Raw genomic sequence first — 21,085 nt, forward strand, 5'->3', positions numbered from 1 at the left:
TGCTTAAAATAGCAGCCAAGTCTCCTTCAGTTTAATCCTCAAATCACCTCTGATCATAGGTCGAACTGACGCTAAACAATAACAACACGAACCAACACGATGGCCACGACTGGAGCGCATTTTATTGTAGGTATGCTCGATGAAGGCTGACCTAGGGTTAAATAGCGAGCCAACGTGGTGGCAAGGCTTGCATAACGTAGCAACTAAATCTGCTTCAATTCCGTTTCCAAATCACCTTCGATTATAGGTCGAACTGGTGGTGCTTAGGAACAACACGAGAGAACGTGACAGCCACGACTGGAGCGCCTTTTATTGCATGCATGCTCGATGAAAGCCGACCTGGTGTTAAACAACGAGCCAACGTGGTGGCAAGGCTTGCTCGAAATAGCAGTTAAATCTCCTTTAATTCAATCATTAAATCAACTCTGATCATAGATCAAACTGGTGTTAAACAATGAGCCAACGTGACAGCCACGACCGGAGCGCCTTTTTATTGAATCTCTGTCAGATTGATTCAGGTTCTCCTAGGGTTAAGCACCACAAACAACAACTCCAAAAATAACAACTATAGTAGCAGCGCGCTCAATGAAGGTGCCAGCTGCAACTACTAAATCGTGTGCGTGTGGCTATGTGAGAGTGTGTGTGTGTGTGTGTGAGAGAGAGAGAGAGAGAGAGAGAGAGACTATGTATGTGAATCTCTGTATGTGTGAGAGTCCGTGTATGCGTGTCTCCATGTAGATGTGTCTGTGTGGGTGTGAGAGTATGTGTATAGCTGTCTATGCGTGTGTGTGTGTGTGTGTGTATGTGCGTGCGTGTGTGTGTGTGTGTGTGTGTGTGCGTGCGTGTGTGTGTGTGTGCGTATCTGCGTGTTTGATTTCGTTGTTTCAAAATGGCGTGCGGACTTGGACGTGTTCCGTGTCGGCTCCTCCAGCGCTCTTTGAATTATCACCAGAGATATTATCTACCCCATTCTTACGGTTTATGGAAGAAGGGCAAATCGACGCTTTCCTCTTCGTCCCCTCCACCTTTCCCGTCTTCTCCCGCGGATTCTTCACGCCGCGGGCGAACGGCCTCTCTGACCACGACCACCACCGCCAGCACAGTTGGCAACAACAACAACAGCAACGACAACAAAGTCCTCGATGAATACGGACACCCGTATGTCGATCTGTCCTTCAATAATGCCACCGAGGCCTACAAGAGTAAAAGCAATTTCGAATTGATTCGAGCCCTGCTTGTATTTAATTTGTGTTCTGTAAGGTTCCTTGTGGACAAAAACAAAGAGGTAAGTCTCTCTCTTTCTATGTATATATATATATATATATATATAACATACAAAAATAAGAAGAATGACCAGCAAAAGTGGACAACTATATGCTAGAAATAGATACCGAATCATCTAACCACGAAGAATATGTTAGATGATTCGGCATCTATTTCTAGCATATACGAGTCCACTTTTGCTGGTCATTCCTCTTATTTTTGTATGTAATATAATTTTAATCTTCGTCTTTTTTTAATATGCTAGATCACTGGTTTTAATTGATGAATATCAATTTCTACCCTTATTATTAGATTTTATATATATATATATATATAAGGGATAAAATCCAAAATTACAGGTAAAAACTGAATTAAAATCAATTTATTAAAAATTAAAATTAAATTAAGTTTCACAGTATAAAATATATATTAATATGTGTGGATTTTCATCGATGAGTTCATAAACCTTTGTTCTTTTCCCTAATACTATATATTAATATCAATATATATATATATATATATATATATATATATATATATATATATATATATATATGTATGTATGTATAAGGTTGTTTGTTATGGCTGGTCAGAGAGTGATCATTGGTTTCGCACCTTTAAAGCCCTCAGATGTATAGGCGACTCGTCAAACTCAAATAGTTGGACACACACACACACACACACATATATATATATGCTCCCAATATTTGTGTGTATGTAGTATGTACGTATATACATACATAAAGGTATATATACGTATTCGTTTGCTTTCACTATTTCTTCTTATTCTTCTTCGAACGAGCCATGTGACTTCTTTGACCGCCCTTCATATTTATCTATCTATCCATCCATCTGTCGATCTATCTATGTATCTATTTATCTGTCTGTCTGTCTGTCTATCTATCAATCTATCTGTCTGTCTATCTATCGATCTGTCTATCTATCTATCTATCGATCGATCGATCTATCTGTCTATCCATCCATCTATATCTGTCTGTCTATCTACCTATCTATCTGTCTATCTATCTATCTATCTATCCATCTATCTATCTATCTATCCATCTATCTATCCAGCTATCTATCTATCCATCCATCCATCTGTCGGTACTACTAAAGCAGCGCGGACCCGAACGCGCAGTCGCGCGTCCGCGCTAGCTAGTCGTGAGTGGTCGATCCTAACCCTAACCCTAAACACATTCATTTGCACACGCGGGTTAGGGATAGGGTTAGGGTTAGGGTTAGGATCGACCACTCAAGACTAGCTAGCGCGGACACGCGACTGCGCGTTCGGGTCCGCGCTGCTTTAGTAGTACCCCATCTGTCTATCTATCTATCTATCTATCTATCTATCTATCCATCCTTTTATGAATATTTATTTCCCTGCTTCATGTCTCTTTTTTTCTCTAAATACGAACGATCATCATTCATTTTGGTTTTCCCAATCCAACCATCATCGTCGCACATTTGTTTCACCAGTTATTCATTTTCTCCCTACTGATCAAGCGCGCAAAATAAGAAAACGAAAAAGAAACAAGATTTTCAGACTGAAACACGAACAAACACCCGCCTCATCTCTGTCTATGTATCTACACACATAATATATACACGCATACGTTCAAATTCCGCGGTAGTCAATCGTGCCTTTCGACCTTCTGCGGTCGGTAACTTATCTATCCACACACACACACACACATAGATATAATAGGCAGAAACCATGTGGTAGTTAATGCTTTATAGGACAAACATGCGTTTCAGTAAAATACCATTTATCCACTCACTTATCTATCTATCTATCTATCTATCTTCCATTTACTACCATCTATCTGTGTATGTATATATATATATATTTATTGTTTTATATATGTATATATTGTTTTATATATATATATATATATTGTTTGATATAATAATATTAGGGATAAAGTCCAAAATTACAGGTAAAAACTCAATTAAAATCAATTTATTAAAAATTAAAATTAAATTAAGCTTCACAGTATAAAATATATATAAATATATAGTATTAGGGAAAAGAACCAAAGTTTATGAACTCATCGATGAAAAACCACTGTCACATATAGAAAAATTAATAAGTAAAAGCACAATAAATGAGTATAATATAAAACAAAGTAACTATCATAAGATCAAGATAATATTGTTTTACATATATATATATTTATTGTTTTATATATATATATATATATATATGTATATTTATTGTTTTATATGTATATACACGATCAATTCAAAGGACAAACGATTAAAAAACGGAAATATTAACGTGAGGACGTGCACAAACATATTTAATTCGACACTCATTGAGAGAGTTAACGTTTCGGTGTGTGTGTGTGTGTGTGCGCGCGCGCGCATGTATGTGATATAAATATGTGTGTATAGGCATTGCCGTTTCAAAGGAAACAATGCCTATATGTGTGTGTGTGTATGTGTATATATATATATATATATATATATATATGTATGTATGTGTGTGTTTGTATCAATTAGTTCGTAGGCGAGGAGCCTCTTGAGCCACTTAACAACATAGCAAAACTGTGATATTTCACCAATCTCCGTTTATGTCGTGTAGAGGCAAAAACATGAATTGCATCTTTCTTAATATTAATTACATAAATACTTACTGACGTACAATGCTGTACACACACACACACACACATATATATATATATATATATATATATTGACCTTAAAATAAACCCTTCTAGGTGGTGGGGCTCCAGGTTGGCCGCAGTCCAATGATACAACGTATAACGCACACACAATTATGTCTTATTTACGTAACACTATATGTATGGATGAACGGACGGATGGAAGGATGGCATTCTTGTAGAACAGCGTCGTAATTTACCCATCGCTTCGAAGTACAATAATTTATGGGAAAGATATATACTTAAGGATTCTGCGATAATAATAATAATAATAATAATAATAATAATAATAGAGGTTGAGGGAATTTTTGCTTCACATTTTTATTGTTTGATTTTTTTGATTTCGACATTTTTTATAAAATATTTTGAGATTTGTGTTTTAATCATCAGATTTTGTGGTTGTTCAAAAATTAAGAACCAAAGATCGCCAAATTATGCCTAACATAAAACTTGGGAAATATTTTTTGAAAGAAAAAAAAAAAAATCCAAACAGAAAATTTGCCAAGTTTGAGTGTAATGCGGCAAAAATGACCATCACCACGTAAAAAATTATTGTTTACACACACACTTGACGCGTTTTTGGTGTCCTACATAATTCCCAACGCTATTCTATAGGAATTCCCAAGTTTCAGCCAGTTTTGGCCCAGGCCATGTCTAACTTAATAGCACCACTAGCAAAAGACATTTAGAGATGTCTCGTATGAGTCATTCTTTGGGTATCATAGTCCATTCGTGTAAGAGAGTTATTTGCGTAGGAGTGGCTGTGTGGTAAGTAGCTTGCTTACGAACCACATGGTCCTGGGTTCAGTCCCACTGCGTGGCATCTTGGGCAAGTGTCTTCTACTATAGCCTCGGGCCGACCAAAGCCTTGTGAGTGGATTTGGTAGACGGGAACTGAAAGAAGCCCGTCGTATATATGTATATATATATATGTATGTGTGTATGTGTTTGTCCCCCCAACATCGCTTGACAACCGATGCTGGTGTGTTTATGTCCCCGTAACTTAGCGGTTCGGCAAAAGTGACCGATAGAATAAGTACTAGGCTTCTAAAGAATAAGTCCTGGGGTCGATTTGCTCGACTAAAGGCGGTGCTCCAGCATGGCCACAGTCAAAAGACTGAAACAAGTAAAAGAGTAAAAGAGTATATATCCAGGGATAGATGGTTTAACTGAAATTCGTTAGAGATACTCGCCCAGGAACCGTTTAAATATTAGGGGACCTTTTTATTCTCTTATGTGTCTTGGTATGATGTTAAAGAGAGCAGGGCCAGCTGAGGTGAAGTAGTTCTGTCTGAATGTTGTTATGTAATGTGAACATAGCTCTCGGATAGCATTGAGACCACGCCTCGGGTGAATTTTAAAGTGGATGCCAGCATCATTTGGGCAGTGCTTTTCGAATATTTCCCACATTATGCAAAAGATATAGCGCACATGGCGACGCTGGAAGGAATAATGTTTCTCAAAATTATCCCAGTAATCAAGACTTGTCAAGCCGTCCTATCACTGGAGTGCTTCAATTTTTTTTAAAATAATGATCTGTTTTAGGTAGGGAGACCACAGCAGACAACTGTACATATGTATGTATATATATATATATATATATATATATATATATATGATAATAATAATAATATTAGGGATAAAAATCCAAAATTATTTTTTTAAAAACTCAATTAAAATCAATTTATTAAAAATTAAAATTAAATTTCACAGTATAAAATATATATATATATATATATATATATAGTTTTAGGGAAAAGAACCAAGATTTTCATCAATGAGTTCATGAACCTTGGTTCTTTTCCCTAAAACTATATATATATATATATATATATATATATACAGGGTGTCCACAAGGTCTGGGTACATGGAGTAAATAGAATCATAACATAAACAATTAAATACAAGAAATAATAATTTCTTAAAGTATGTGTTAATCCCCATGTACCCAGACTTTGTGGACACCCTGTATATATAGATGTATATAATAATAATAATAATGATTTAAAATTTTGCCACAAGGGCAGCAGTTTTTGGGAAGGGGATGAGTCGATTACATCGTCCCCAGTGTTCAACTAGTACTTATTTTATCGGCCCCGAAAGGATGAAAGGTGAATTCGACCTCGGCAGAATTTGAACTCAGTACGTAAAGACGGACGAAAAATAATAATCTATAGATGGAATTTATGTGCATACTCAAAAACGTTTCTGGTATAGGCGCCTGAGTGGCTGTGTGCAAGGAACTTGCTTCCCAACCACATGGTCCTGGGTTCAGTCCCACTGTGTGGTACCTTGGGCAAGAGTCTTCTACTCTAGCCTCGGGCCGACTAAAGCCTTGTAAATAGATTTGGTAGACGGAAACTGAAAGAAGCTCCTCATATACATATATCATCATCATCGTTTAACGTCCGCTTTCCATGCTAGCATGGGTTGGACGACTTGACTGAGGACTGGTGAAACCAGATGGCAACACCAGGCTCCAATCTAAATTTGGCAGAGTTTCTACAGCTGGATGCCCTTCCTAACGCCCGGCCTACCCCAATATAATATTAACTGCTCTCCATCTTAGAGTATGCTTCTCCAGATTTAAGTATTTCTACAAATGATCCTAATTTATGTCGTATATAATTAAGAATTATTATTTAAATAAAACATTGTAATTGGAATGGTAAGTAACTTGCTTACCGAACAAATGGTTCTGGCTTTAGTCCCACTGCGTGTCACGTTGGGCAAGTGTCTTCTGATGCTGGTGTGTGTTCACGTCCCTGTAACTTAGCAGTTCGGCAAAAGAGACTGATAGAATAAGTGCTAGGCTTACAAAGAATAAGTCATGGGGTTGATTTGCTCGACTAAAGGGCAAGGGCAGTGCTCCAGCATGGCCGCAGTCAAATGACTGAAACAAGTAAAAAAAAAAAATAAAAAAGAATTTGATACAGCAGTTTCGTTAGCTTCTTTCAGAAACACAATACATTAACCTGTAATGTATCTACTTCAGTTGTCGTAGTGGCTGTGTGGTAAGTAGCTGGCTTCCCAATCACATGGTCCTGGGTTCAGTGCCACTGCGTGGCACCTTGGGCAAGTGTCTTCTACTATAGCCTCGGGCCGACCAAAGCCTTGTGAGTGGATTTGGTAGACGGAAACTGAAAGAAGCCCGTCGTATATATATGTATATATATATATATGTTTGTGTGTCTGTGTTGGTCTCCCCCCAACATCGCTTGACAACCGATGCTGGTGTGTTTACGTCCCCGTCACTTAGCGGTTTGGCAAAAGTGACCGATAGAATAAGTACTAGGCTTTCAAAGAATAAGTCCTGGGGTCGATTTGCTCGACCAAAAGCGGTGCTCCAGCATGGCAGCAGTAAAATGACTGAAACAAGTAAAAGATATATATATATATATATATATATATATATAACAGAACCATATACACGCGCACCTATGGCGGTGGGCAACTTTGTATGGGGTTCTGATGATTATGGTTGCATTACAAATCAGGCTGAAGAGAAATAGACAGTCGGTAAGATTATTAAATTTTGAAACCGGTCCCTGTTTAATAATAATTTTTTTTCAGTGATTTTAAATGTCTTGCCCGCTTACGTTTTGGTATCACGCTATATTTCATGTTGAGAACAATTTAGGTCTTATTAGACACAAGATGTGATCTATTTCTAGCACATTGAATGTCCACGTTAGTGGTCAACGTCATATATATATATACAAATTTAATCTGCGGTCCATGGGATGAGCCGTTTTAACGATGCGTCCTGCTCAAGCTCTTCGAAACGCCGGTGTTAAAACGTGGGTAGCTGATGAAGTAGAATGTTCTTTATGTGGCTTGTGTGTTTTCTCGTCTACATTTTGTTTGCAACGTCCTGTACCCAGATATGCACATATACATACAGGTGGATGTCGGTATGCACATACCTGTACGTATATATGCATATACTCATTTACTATTTGTTTTTATAGATATATATATATATATATATATATATATTATTTTGCTTAAAAGAGTTCCAACACTGTCTGTTTTTTATGTTTTATTTATATTCCTGCAGAACTAATGTGGGGTATAGAATATGGAATATACAATATATAATATAATATACAATATACAATATAAAATAAAATAAAATAAAAATGGATGGCACCATGAAAGAAAGTATTGAATGTAGATGAAATATTGAGTGTTCAATATAAAGGATCAAATATATAAATATATAAATATAAATATATATATATAAAGGCGACTCGAGTTTCAGGGCTATTTCCCTTCGTCATGGCCGGTATGACAGACTTTAACAGACTGTCTATATATATATATATATATATATATATATATATATATATATATATATACACGTGCACTCAGCTAAGCGTTTCTTTCTTTCTCTTTTTCCTTTGTCATTGAATTTCCAAACAAAAAATTACGTTATATAACGTAAGTTTCGTTATATAATTTTCATACCTCGACATTCGGAGATCAATCCATCGACCTTTTCTTCTTCTTTTTTTTATTTTTTTCCAAAAGCGATGGACATGCCTACACATGGGTGCCTCGCCCCACCCGACTTTATTTCCTCTATCGTTTATCTTACTTGTTTCAGTCATTAGACTGTTGCCATACTGGGGCACCGCCTTGAAGAGGTTTTAGTTATGTGTGTGTCTGTGTTTGTTCCCCATCATTGCTTGACAACTGATGTCGGGGTGTTTACATGTTTGTAACTTAGTGGTTTGGCAAGGGAGACCAATAGAATAAGTAGTACTAGGCTTATAAAGAGGTTGATTTCTTTGACTAAAACCCTTTAAGGCGGTGCTACAGCATGGTCGCAGTCTAATGACTTTTTCCTGTTTGCACCAACATACCTATATGACAGGCTTCTTTCAGTTTCTGTCGACCAAATCCACTTTAGGTCAATCTAAGGCTACAGGTGTCACGCACTGTGACTGAACCCTGAACCATGTGGTTGGGAAGCAAGCTTCTTGCCACACAGCCATGCCTGTGGCTCATAACTCTCATAAAATATTGATATTTTGTTAATGAAAGAAATTCTCTTCAAATCAAATGATGTAGATTATGGTGGGGGAAAAATTGTTGCGGCATGCACAAATAAATACTGACACACATCCTCTTTTACTGTGGCCATGCTGGAGCACCGCCTTTAGTCGAGCAAATCGACCCCAGGACTTATTCTTTGTAAGCCTAGTACTTATTCTATCGGTCTCTTTGTGCCGAACCGCTAAGTTACGGGGACATAAACATACCAACACCGGTTGTCAAGCGATGTTGGGGGGACAAACAGTAACAGAAACACATACACACACATACATACATACATTCATATACGACAGGCTTCTTCCAGTTTCCGTCTAGCAAATCCATTCACAAGGATTTGGTCGGCCTGAGGCTATAGTACAAAATACTTACCCAAGATGCCATGCAGTGGGACTGAACCTGGAACCATGTGGTTGGTAAGCGAGCTACTTACCACACAGCCACTACTGCGCCTGTTTTAGTCTAATATATTTTGAATTACTTTACTTTTTCTATAAATTATCTCTATTGGTGTTAATAAGCTACATATACTTTACCATAATATTAGTAATTGATTTTATTCTTCTTCTATGGTGTTCTGCCCTACTTGATTCTATTATTTTATAATTAACCTTATTTATTCATAAAATTAAGCCAATAGATATATGTATAGATACATATGTATATATATATGTATATGTATATATATATATATAAATATATATACACATACATATATATATATGTAGTGAAACTACCTCCCGCCATTAGATACAAACTACTATCGCCATTACATACAATCTTCTCATTTAAATATAAATAAATGACTGATTATTATTCGAATCGGCAACTTCTTCGAACCGTTCCCGCCAGAACACAAACTGACCAATCACAGCCACTAATAAGGTCACGTGATAGAGTAAAATTCTATCACCGTCTTGGAGCCCTCTTAACGCTATAAATAGATCAACTCATACCCAACAAATTGGTCTCGGTCCAGTTTCTCTTTGAGAACTGTTCCGTGTACCACACGACAGCAGCAGCAGTTCCAGCGACCACTTCAACAGCTTCGTCCAGCCAACGATGACCACCGCCGTCGCCACATCAGCAACACGTTTCTACAACTACTACCAAGCAGCCTCAATCACCACCAGCGTCAACACGACTTACTATGTACACCAAACCAAACTACCGCGGCACATCTCTCTCTTCGATTCTGTTAGGTGACTCAGCTTCACCACGGTAAATAAACAGACAAGAGTTCTTAAACAGACAAGAAATTCTCAGCCAGCGACGAACATCTGTATAACAAGAATCACGGCCCGGCATCGATGCCACGACATCACAACTAGTGATCAGTTCTGCCACACTCAGCCTTTCCTCACTTTCACATACAGAACTTTTCCTATAGTGTACTAACGAACTGGTATAATTGCTCACGTGTCATTTACTGACTCTCTTTCTATTTGCTGTAATAATTCACATACACACACATGTATCACTCACATACACACTTTTCTTTGTACGACGGCCTGTCTTTGATTATGTTATTATATGTCGCATTCACACTCTCACACAGACATACATCCTTAACGCTACAATAAATATCTCTGTTATCTATGTTATCGTCGTATAACATTTTGTATATCATCATTTGATATATTATTGTGTGTTCGACCATGTGACACGTTTAAATAAAAGGAGTCCTCTGTTTTTCCATTCGTCACCATTTCTCCTTTTTGAGTTCGCACGGTCGTCCCTTACATATATAATCCAAGGCCTTCATTGGACACTAAACTCGGCTTGTGAAGACCTGTTGGGGCAAGTGAAAGCGAAATCGTGCTGGCACCTGTACCAGTGGAGCGCTAAGAGCACCGTCCGAGTGTAATCGTTGCCAGAGCAGCTGTCTGGCTTCCGCGCCAGTGGCACCTGTACCAGTGGAGCGCTAAGAGCACCGTCCGAGTGTAATCGTTGCCAGAGCAGCTGTCTGGCTTCCGCGCCAGTGGCACATAAATAACACCATTGGCACGTAAATATCACCATTTGAGCATAATCGTTACCAGCGTCGCCTTCCTGACATCTGTGCTGGTGGCTTGTGAAAAGACATTCGAGCAGTGCCGCAGGACTGGCTCCTGTGCAGGTGGCATATAAAATTCACCATTTTGAGCGTGGCCGTTGCTAGTACCGCCTGACTGGCCGACCAAAGCCTTGTGAGTGGATTTGGTAGACTGAAACTGAAAGAAGCCCGTCTTATATATGTATATGTGTGTATATATATATATATATATATATATATATATATGTATATGTATGTATGTAGATGTGTGTGTCAGTGCTTGTCCCCAACATCGCTTGACAACTGATGCTAGTGTGTTTACATCCCCGTAACTTAGCGGTTCGGCAAAAGAGACCGATAGAACAAGTACTAGGCTTACAAAAAATATGTCCTGGGGTCGATTTCTTCGACCAAAGGCGGTGCTCCAGCATGGCTACAATCAGATGGCTGGAACAAGTAAAAAGAGTATAAAAATTCATGTAATTTTATGCATGTAGATCTACATAGGTATGTATGTGTGTATGTATAAATATGTGTGTGTATGCTTGCATGAATGTAGTAGGTTCATAATGTGAGGTACTAAATTCAATATTTGCATGACAGAGAGAGAGAGAGAGAGAGAGAGAGAGAGAGAAAGAAAGAGAAAGAAAGAGAGAGTAAATAGATGATGTTACATATTTGTTGTGCTTGACAGTTAGTGGCAGCAGTGAGTGTGTGTAAAGAAGGCAAAAATAATGGTTTCTTATTGTTAGACTGAGTCAAGCACAAGGAGAGAGAGAGGGAGAGTGGTAGGGAGAGAGAGAGTGGTAGGGAGAGAGAGAGTGGTAGGGAGAGAGAGAGTGGTAGGGAGAGAGAGAGTGGTAGGGAGAGAGAGAGTGGTAGGGAGGGAGAAAAGAGAGGAGGAGAGACAGAAAGAAAATGTTCCATGGACAAGGAGAGAGAAAGAGTAGTGTACGTGTGCGTGGGTGGAGCTAGGACACTGATCATGTGCAGCAAATCCAGACGCACACGCATTCATAGCTAGGAGCATACTTGGGGACAGTGCGCGCACACACAAACACACACACACACACACACACGCACGCACGCATGTACACAGAGACATGTAGAGAGGTGGCCGAGGTGCAGAGGGATCAATAAATGTATTTATAAGTAAACTACACATTGATAAATACTGTGTTCCAGATCAATATTTACAGACATACACAGTTGTCTTTTTGTGTGTGTGTGTGTGTGCGTGTGTGTGTATATATATATATATATATATATATATATATATATATATATATATATATGTAAATATATATAGATATATAAATATATATAACTGTATATATATATACAAATATATTTAAATGTATGCATATATATATATATTCATGTATATATACACAAATATATCATCATCATCATCATCATCGTTTAACGTCCGCTTTCCATGCAAGCATGGGTTGGACGATTTGACTGAGGACTGGTGAAACCGGATGGCAACACCAGGCTCCAGTCTGATTTGGCAGAGTTTCTACAGCTGGATGCCCTTCCTAATGCCAACCACTCAGAGAGTGTAGTGGGTGCTTTTACGTGTCACCCGCACGAAAACGGCCACGCTCGAAATGGTGTCTTTTATGTGCCACCCGCACAAGAGCCAGTCCAGGGGCACTGGCAACGATCTTGCTCGAAAATCCTACAGGAGCCAGTCAGGCGGTACTGGCAACGGCCACGCTCAAAATGGTGCATCTCATGTGCCACCCGCACAAGAACCAGTCCAGGGGCACTGGCAACGATCTTACTTGGCTTGCCGGGTCTTCTCACGCACAGCACATTTCCAAAGGTCTCGGTCAGTAGTCATCGCCTCGGTGAGGCCCAATGTACGAAGGTCTTGCCTCACCACCTCAGCCCAGGTCTTCCTGGGCCTACCTCTTCCACGGGTTCCCTCAACTGTTAGGGTGTGGCAGTTTTTCACGCAGCTATCCTCCTCCATTCTCACCACATGTCCATACCAGCGCAATCGTCTCTCTTGCACGCCACAACTGATGCTTCTAATGTTCAGCTTTTCTCTCAAGATACTTACACTCTGACGGGTATTCACATTGACATATATATATATATATATATATATATATATATATATATATATATATATATATATATATATATATATATATATATATATATATATATACACATACATATACACACATATACACACACACATACATATACATGCACACACGTATATATGCACACACATATACATACATATGCATGCATGGTAAATGTGTGTGTGTGTGTGTGTGTGTGTGTGTGTGTAATGTACCACAGGAGTAAGAAGTAAAAACCCAACACTATTATTAGTGAGCAACATTTATGAAACCAAGTAACCGATGTCACCACCACCACCTCCAACACCGCCACCACCACCACATTATTACCACTATCTCATAACTATCACCATGGGCTCTATACTATAACCACCACCACCACCACCACTACAAAGACCACCACTACCACTGCCGCCACTACCACCACCATTTTAGCTGTCATTGTAAAGGAGCTAGGTTGTACTTCTGGGTGTGTATCACCAGTGATAAATTCGTTTCTGGTTCTAGATTAAATCGCTTAACCTATATATATATATATATATATACATATATATATATATATATATATATATATATATATATGGGTGTATATATATATACAGGGTGATTCGAAAGTACCCGGTATGGGCCCCTATTCAGGGTTACGGAAAGGAGACAACCTTCAAAGAAATCCAGAGTGGAGCCCCGTAGGTGGTTTAGTGTTCGACTCGACACTCTTCCGGCAGCTCCTGCAACCAAACTGGTGCCAAACGTAATGCTCTGCACTCCTTTGGACTATGTCAGCAAGGTCGAGAGAGGAATCCTGACGGCTGGGCTACCCAGGATTTTCTTACACCTAGCCCAGGCCTGCGCAAAACTGGAGAGGACACTTCAGTGCTGCTGTAAAAAGGTTCGCTACATCTGCGTCCCCTGCCAGAGGGAGTGTTTGTCCAGAATAGGACTACACAGCCACAGCAGGAGATGTAAAGGACATGAAATGTAAAAACCGGACTGGATTATTTTATGTGCAACTCCATTGTCTCATGAGACAAAAGGATGCCAGCAATAACAACAGTTTATTACCATTTTACTGGGAATTCGGCAGAGATGAGGTTTAATCTATTCCAGCTCTGACAGAAATACAGTATGACAGGGTTACAAAATACGTTCAGAGGGGAATTTGTTTGTCTTGGAACCCTTTAAGGCAGGGCTCCAGCATGGGCAGAGTCCAATGATTGAAACAAGTTGAAGATAAAAAGATTGTTTTGCTAAGGTTACTAGCCAAGTTATTTTTTTACCTAAAATAGTCCCAACACATATACAAAAAAACCCCCAAAAAACATCCAGTAAACAAATAATCATAAGAGTTGATTCTAAGCTTTGTGTTATCTTTGATAGGATTGATGTAAGTTTTAATTAAAGCCGCTCGTTAAAGCAAAATATCTATCTGAGCTAATAAAGACACCCATCCCTCTTAATATGAATCATTTCCTCTTGTGGCCTAAATTTACTCCTTTATTATATGGAAGAAATGTTTTAATCATCTAGCATGGTAAATCATCACCACCATCATCATCTTCACCATCACCATTAATATTATTATTATTATTATTATTATTATTATTATTATTATTATTATTATTATTATTATTATTATTATTATTATTATTATTATTATTATTATTATTATTATTATTATTATTATTATGTGAGGGCACCAAGCTGGCAGATACAGCACCAGGCAAAATGCTTAGCAGTGTTTCTTCTGGCTTTAGGTTTTGAGTTCAAATTCCACTAAGGTTGACTTTGCCCTTCATCTTTTTCAAGGTTGATAAAACAAATACCAGTCATGCACTGGGGTCGATGATATCCACTTAGCCCTTCCCCTAAAATTACTGGTCTTTTGCTAAAATTTTAAAATATCATTATTGTCAATTGAACTTTTGGGTCAACGCAATTGACTAGCCCCCTACCCACCCCAGATTTTCAGCCTTGTTCCCATAGCAGAAAGAACTGTTGTTGTTGTTATAATTATATAGGCACAACATGGGCTGTGTGATAAAAAGCTTGTTTCCCAACCATATTGTTCTGGGTTCAGTCCCACTGCATGGAACCTTGGGCAAGTGTCTTCTACTATAGCCTTTTCTAAAGTTTTGAATTAAAATCTTCCACCAAACCTTACTCACAATTTATGTTCCTAACACTAGCTTAATGATAACAAATTTATTTTACTAAATTCTTTGTTATATTTAAAATTAATTGAAAGAAATACAGAGCATCTCAACAGAAATAGGGTAAAAGCATATTATTTAGGGGTCGATAAAATAAGTACTAGTGAAATACTGGTGTGAAAATGGGCCAAAATTTGAAACCAATATGTCGTCTCTGAATCCATTTGGATTGGCTCCTTCGATTGACTTTCTTCACTGAAGATGCACCTAGTTCACTGAATTGGATACAGATAGCATGCATAAGTGCAGATCCTTGTTGTACCTTGTTCATTTAACTACATACATATAAGTAACAACTGTTTTGTAGAGTTTATCTCATTACCCAGTACAGCATTTGTTGTAAAGAGCCAACACTGTGCTTTGTGTTTGTAGCCTTCTCCTGATCGTGTTCAAGTTTCATAGGATTGTACAGTTCATTGAAGTGTTTCATTAACTCGCTTCATTGAGCTGAAATCCTGTCATGGATTACAGTTTGTTTGTTTTTAAGGTAATTTAAGGTGGTCTTTCCAGCTCTTGTCGAGATATGCTGCTGTTGGCTGATATTGATATTGTATCTTGTATAAAACTTGATATTCCTGGCGATGGCTTTAGATATAACATCGAAGTGATTCATCATTATTTCTGTCATTGAGAAAATTTGAAACCATTATTATTGCTGTTGTTGTTGTTGTGAGATATTTCTCTTCTCACAGCTCTTGATTTCGCTTGCTCCAGCTAATTTTGTAAGGGTGGACAACAACCTGTTGTCAAAGGTTTCACAGTGATAACAGGTTGTTCCTTGGAGACCCATGATAACATCTTTTCACAGCACCAGTCATGGGTCAAACGTAGACCAAGATTGGGTATTTGGCCTCTAGAACATTACCAGATACTCACTGCATTGTACCAGCTGGATAAAACCATCAGCAAAAAAGACAACCCAAGATTTGTAAAGGGGGCTAGTTGAAGGTGTGAGCAACGATAGCCTAGGATTGACTCTCAGCATCAACAAGAAGTCTGTTTTTTATCTCTTCTGGAGGACTTTCAGGTTGAAGATCATGGACAGTTTCCAAAAAACTTTGGCATGGCAATGCTACATTTGTGTGTGTTGGGGAGTATTGCCTATTTGAGATAGCTCTTCAAGCAGGGAAGTGCCAACAGCCAAACCTGCCTGAGATGCATGCAGGGGGACAAAACCGTCCTGCATGCAATCACTCAGTGTCCGTGCATTAGAGACTTGTGGGTTTGTGTTGAACAGCTGCTGTCTCTTGTAAGATGAACTAAGCTGTCTGCTGAGTGTATAGTGAAGGTTGATGCACCACCTTCTTTTGGCAAACAAGGAAGGAAGATCTTTCTCTGCTTAATGGCTGTGGCAAAAGAATCTGTGTGGTGGGCCTGTCGGAAAGGTTTGAAGACTGGCACTTTCCTATCTGGTCAAGCTCTCATCAGTTTCTTCAAATCTCATTTGAAGAAGAAGGTAAGGGTCAAGAGGGAGGTGCTGCCATCTTGTGTGTTTATCAAAAGGTAGACGAGAGTGGCAAGACGTGTGAGATTGTATGGATCTACTCTGAGTATACTTTTCTAAGCAGAATGAAAGAAACTGGTGGAGGGCACTTCCCATGCCTTGGAGATAGCAGAGTAATCCAGGATTTTTATGTGGGGTTTACTCCAAATTACCCTAAGCGGCTTGCCCTACTCTTGGAGATTGTATTCATTTATTTCCTTAACTTCTATTTATATATCCTTTAATATTTTTGTCTCTCTCTTTGGGGTGATGTAAACCCCGCCTATATTTTTGTATCTTGCCCTTTGATATTGTCCTTCATGTCTTGGGCCCTTGTGGTCAATAAAATATGTTATTAGACAATATGAAGAGTGCTCTTCGTATTGTCTCTTTACCTTTGTGAAGAGTTACATCAATCCTTTTAAAATATTATTATCATCGGCAGCGAGCTGGCAGAATTGTTAGCATGCCAGGCAAAATGCTTAGCAGTATTTTGCCTGTCACTATGTTCTGAGTTCAAATTCTGCTGAGGTTGACTTTGCTTTTTATCCTTTCAGGGTCAATAAAATAAGTCCCAGTTGAGCACTGGGGTCGATGTAATCAACTAGTCCCCTCCACCAAAATTTCAGGCCTTATACCTATAACAGAAAGAATTATTATTAATGATAGTGAACCAGCAGAATTATTAGACCATTGGTGAAAATACTTTGCAGGATTTATTTTGGCTCTTTCTGTTGAGTTCAAATCCTGCTGAAGTCAGCTTTACTTTTAATCATTAAAGTATCAGTCAAGTACTGGGGTCAAGTTAATTGATTGACTATCCCGCTCAAATTTGTTGTCTAATGGGAAGAGGTGACAAGGATGAATTTGTTGGTTTGCCAGTTTTGCCAAGATTAATTTTGACAGAACAAGAGGCAGCACCAAAGACTGTTAAATTCTTAGCATTTCCAATAATTTAACAGAGAAGGTGAAAAATTATTGTGACTACAATCAGGAATTAAAAGCGAGTCACGAACGATCTTCAACTTGTCAGGTGTTAGTCACTTACCATAATTGTCTTGGAATTACACAAGTAGTTCTTAATTAGACACAAGGCTAAAGTGTTGAAAGGGGCAAGGGGGTGGGGACTTGGTTGATTGTGTCATTTCTCAGATGGTTTTGGGGTTAAGGAGCTTGCTTAACAATCGCCTAAGTTCTGGGTTCATTTTTACTACCCTCCTCCTTAGGCAAATGTCTTTTGTTATAAACCCCTAGTTTTGTATGAAATTTAGTTGATGGAAACTGTTCTGAAACCTGTGAATGATATGTATATTCTTTTATTCTTTTACTTGTTTCAGTCATTTGACTGAGGCCATGCTGGAGCACTGCCTTTAGTCAAACAAATTGACCCCCAGGACTTATTCTTTGTAAGCCTAGTACTTATTCTATCAGTCTCTTTTGCTGAACTGCTAGATTACAGGGATGTAAACACACCAACATTGACTGTCAAGCAATGGTGGTGGGGACAAACATAGACACACACACACACACACACATATATGTGTGTACACACACACACACGCACACACACACACATATATATTACAGAGATGTACTTGCATAGCAAGTGACCTGATCTGAGATCGTGTCCCGGAACGAAAACAATTGCAGCGTGGAAGGTGTTTATAAGCCATTTAAGAAACACACAAAAGCCATTAGATTGACCTCAATATTTAAATTTAATTTGCCAAAATATTTTCGTCACTTTGAGACCGTGACCTGATCACTAACAAAATTCTGTGCTGCAGCATGGAATTTTGTTAGTGATCAGGTCACGGTCTTAAAGCAACGAAAATATTTTGGCAAATTAAATTTTAATGTCGAAGTCAATCTAACAGTTTTTGTATGTTTCTTAAATGGCTTATAAACACCTTCCACACTGCAATTGTTTTTGTATAAATAAATATATATATACAACAGGCTTCTTTCAGTTTTCGTCTACCAAATCAACTCACAAGGCTTTGGTTGGCATGAGGCTATAGTAGAAGACACTTGCCCAAGGTGTCATGCAGTGGGACTGAACCTGGAACCATGTGGTTGGTAAGCAAGCTTCTTACCACACAGCCACTCCTGCACCTTTGACTTTTTTTTGAGTTAACCCATTAAGACCCAGACTACTCAAATTTCTGAATATTACTTTTAAATTTTTACAAATAATTGGAAATAGGTTAAAATTTAAAAAATAATTGTTAAAACTCCTTTACTTCAAGTAGAAATGGAAATACTCGGCGTCCGATAAATAGGACACTGAGACAATGTGATGTAGCTTATTTAATGTCTTATTTAGTGTCTTATTTATAGGATAGTGGGACTTAATGGATTAAAGCTACAGCTTTGAATCTGTAATATATATAAATAGCAAAAAATAAGGATTCAGATAGAATCAGGTGCTTAAAAAGATATGCACCAGGTAAGGTTGGATAACCTGTGGTTGGTAAGCATCTAATAGGATATTCCGGTTGTGTACACAGAGAAAACCAACCCTATGAGTATTCGGTGCCTAGGGGCTGGTCCAAAGCATGTTATGTTGAATTGTACGTTGTTGGTATACTCTAGGGTGTCCAACAAGTCGTAAATCCCCTTGGTGTATTATAATCAAATGAATAATGACAGACGAGGTATAATTGTCAGCTTATTACAGCTGTTTCTTATGCATATTTTAATAGAAGAATGAGAACACTACTTCATTACAAAAAACTGTAATCTTCAGGCGAAGCGTAATTTTACGAACAAACAAATATCCCAAGAATACAGCAGGGACATGGTTAAAGTGTGTCGAGGCCAACTATGAAATGGCAGAACTAGATTCTTAACCTCAATGGTCAACTTTGTTGGTCAGTCTCCCATTTCATAGTTGGCCTCAACAGACTTCAGCCATGTCCCTGCTGTATTCTTGGGATATTCTTTTGTTGTTGAAATTACGTCTCATCTGATGATTACGATTTTTTGTAATAAAGTAATGTTCTTATTCTTTACTTAAAAAAATGCATAAGAAACAGCTGTAAGAAGCTGATAATTATCCCTTGTCTGTTATTATTTATTTGACTATATATATATATATATATGGCTGTATAGTTTGGAAGTTTGCTTCCAGACCATGTGGTCTTAAGTTCAGCCCCAGTGTGTTATACAGTGGGCAAATGCCTTCAAAACCAATTCATGCCAGCATGGAAAGCGGATGTTAAATGATGATGATGATGATGACACACGTATATTATTTAAAACGGGTTGATTCAGTTCTGTGCGACTTAAAGTTTCACAGGCCCCTAACAAGAGCCTGACACTTTCAGGTTTAGGATTGCAGCATATATTTCTGTCTAAGAAGTGAAACATGTATTATTGGAATGATGAAAGAATGGATCAAGTAATTAACTTGCCTAAGATTTGAATTCAGGACATAAAAACTAGTTAACTCAGTACTGTATGAGATGTTTAGAGTTGCTTCTGTTTAATGTGTCATTCTTCATCCTCTGCTTAAAATGGCTTCTTCCCACTTGGTACGAAGGAAAGAAAAAAGTAACAACAAAAAAACCCCCAAATAAGTGTTTTTTTTTTTTAGATGTTTTTTCTTGTCAGACTCTTCAAGAATTATTTTATTAATATTTGTATCCAATGATAAGAGGGCTGTTATTCTTCAGGCGCCACTTAGTCACAGACTTAGCACCATGACTAACCGTTCTCTTGGAACTACTTTCACCTGACACCACGACTTAATGAGGAGGGTGCGAGTGAACTCTTCATGGTTGCTCAGATTGTTAGAAATAGCAGCCAAATCTTCCTCAAATAACACTATATACATCTTATAATTGTTGTTCTCTTGAAAAGAAAAAAAAAAAAAGAAAGCTAAGGTGCAGGTGTGACTGCGGTAAGAAGTTTACTTTCCAACCACATGGTTCCAGGTTCAGTCCTACTGTGTGTCACCTTGGGCGAGTGTCTTCTGCTATTGCCTTGGACAGACCAAAGTTTTGTGAATGGATTTGGCTGATGCAAACTGAAAGAAGCCCATTGTATATATATATATACATATGTATATCAATGTGTGTTTTTGTGTCCATGTTTGTTCCACACAACCGCTTGACAGCCGGTGTTGGTTTGTTTACGTCCCAATAACATCAGCGGTTTGACAAGAAAACAATAGAATAAATACTGGGCTTAAAAGTAAGAAAAATGTACTGGGGTTGATTTGTTTGGCTAAAACCTCTTCAAGGCACTGCCCCAGCATGGGCTTAGTC

At 38.2% G+C, this 21,085-nt stretch overlaps 1 protein-coding gene across 1 annotated transcript in view; it reads left to right on the plus strand.

The window, feature by feature from the left end:
- Positions 1-644: 644 nt before the first annotated feature.
- Positions 645-21,085, plus strand: part of LOC106877597 (proline dehydrogenase 1, mitochondrial) — a 130,517-nt gene continuing 110,076 nt past the window's right edge. The window contains exon 1 of the mRNA XM_089346295.1: positions 645-1,285. Within this exon, the coding sequence (XP_089202421.1) occupies positions 890-1,285 (396 nt within the window). The 5' untranslated portion in view covers positions 645-889. The remainder of the gene's footprint in view (positions 1,286-21,085) is intronic.

This window comes from Octopus bimaculoides, chromosome 30 (assembly GCF_046866305.1).
Source record: "Octopus bimaculoides isolate indiv1 chromosome 30, ASM4686630v1, whole genome shotgun sequence".
NCBI lineage: Eukaryota > Metazoa > Mollusca > Cephalopoda > Octopoda > Octopodidae > Octopus > Octopus bimaculoides.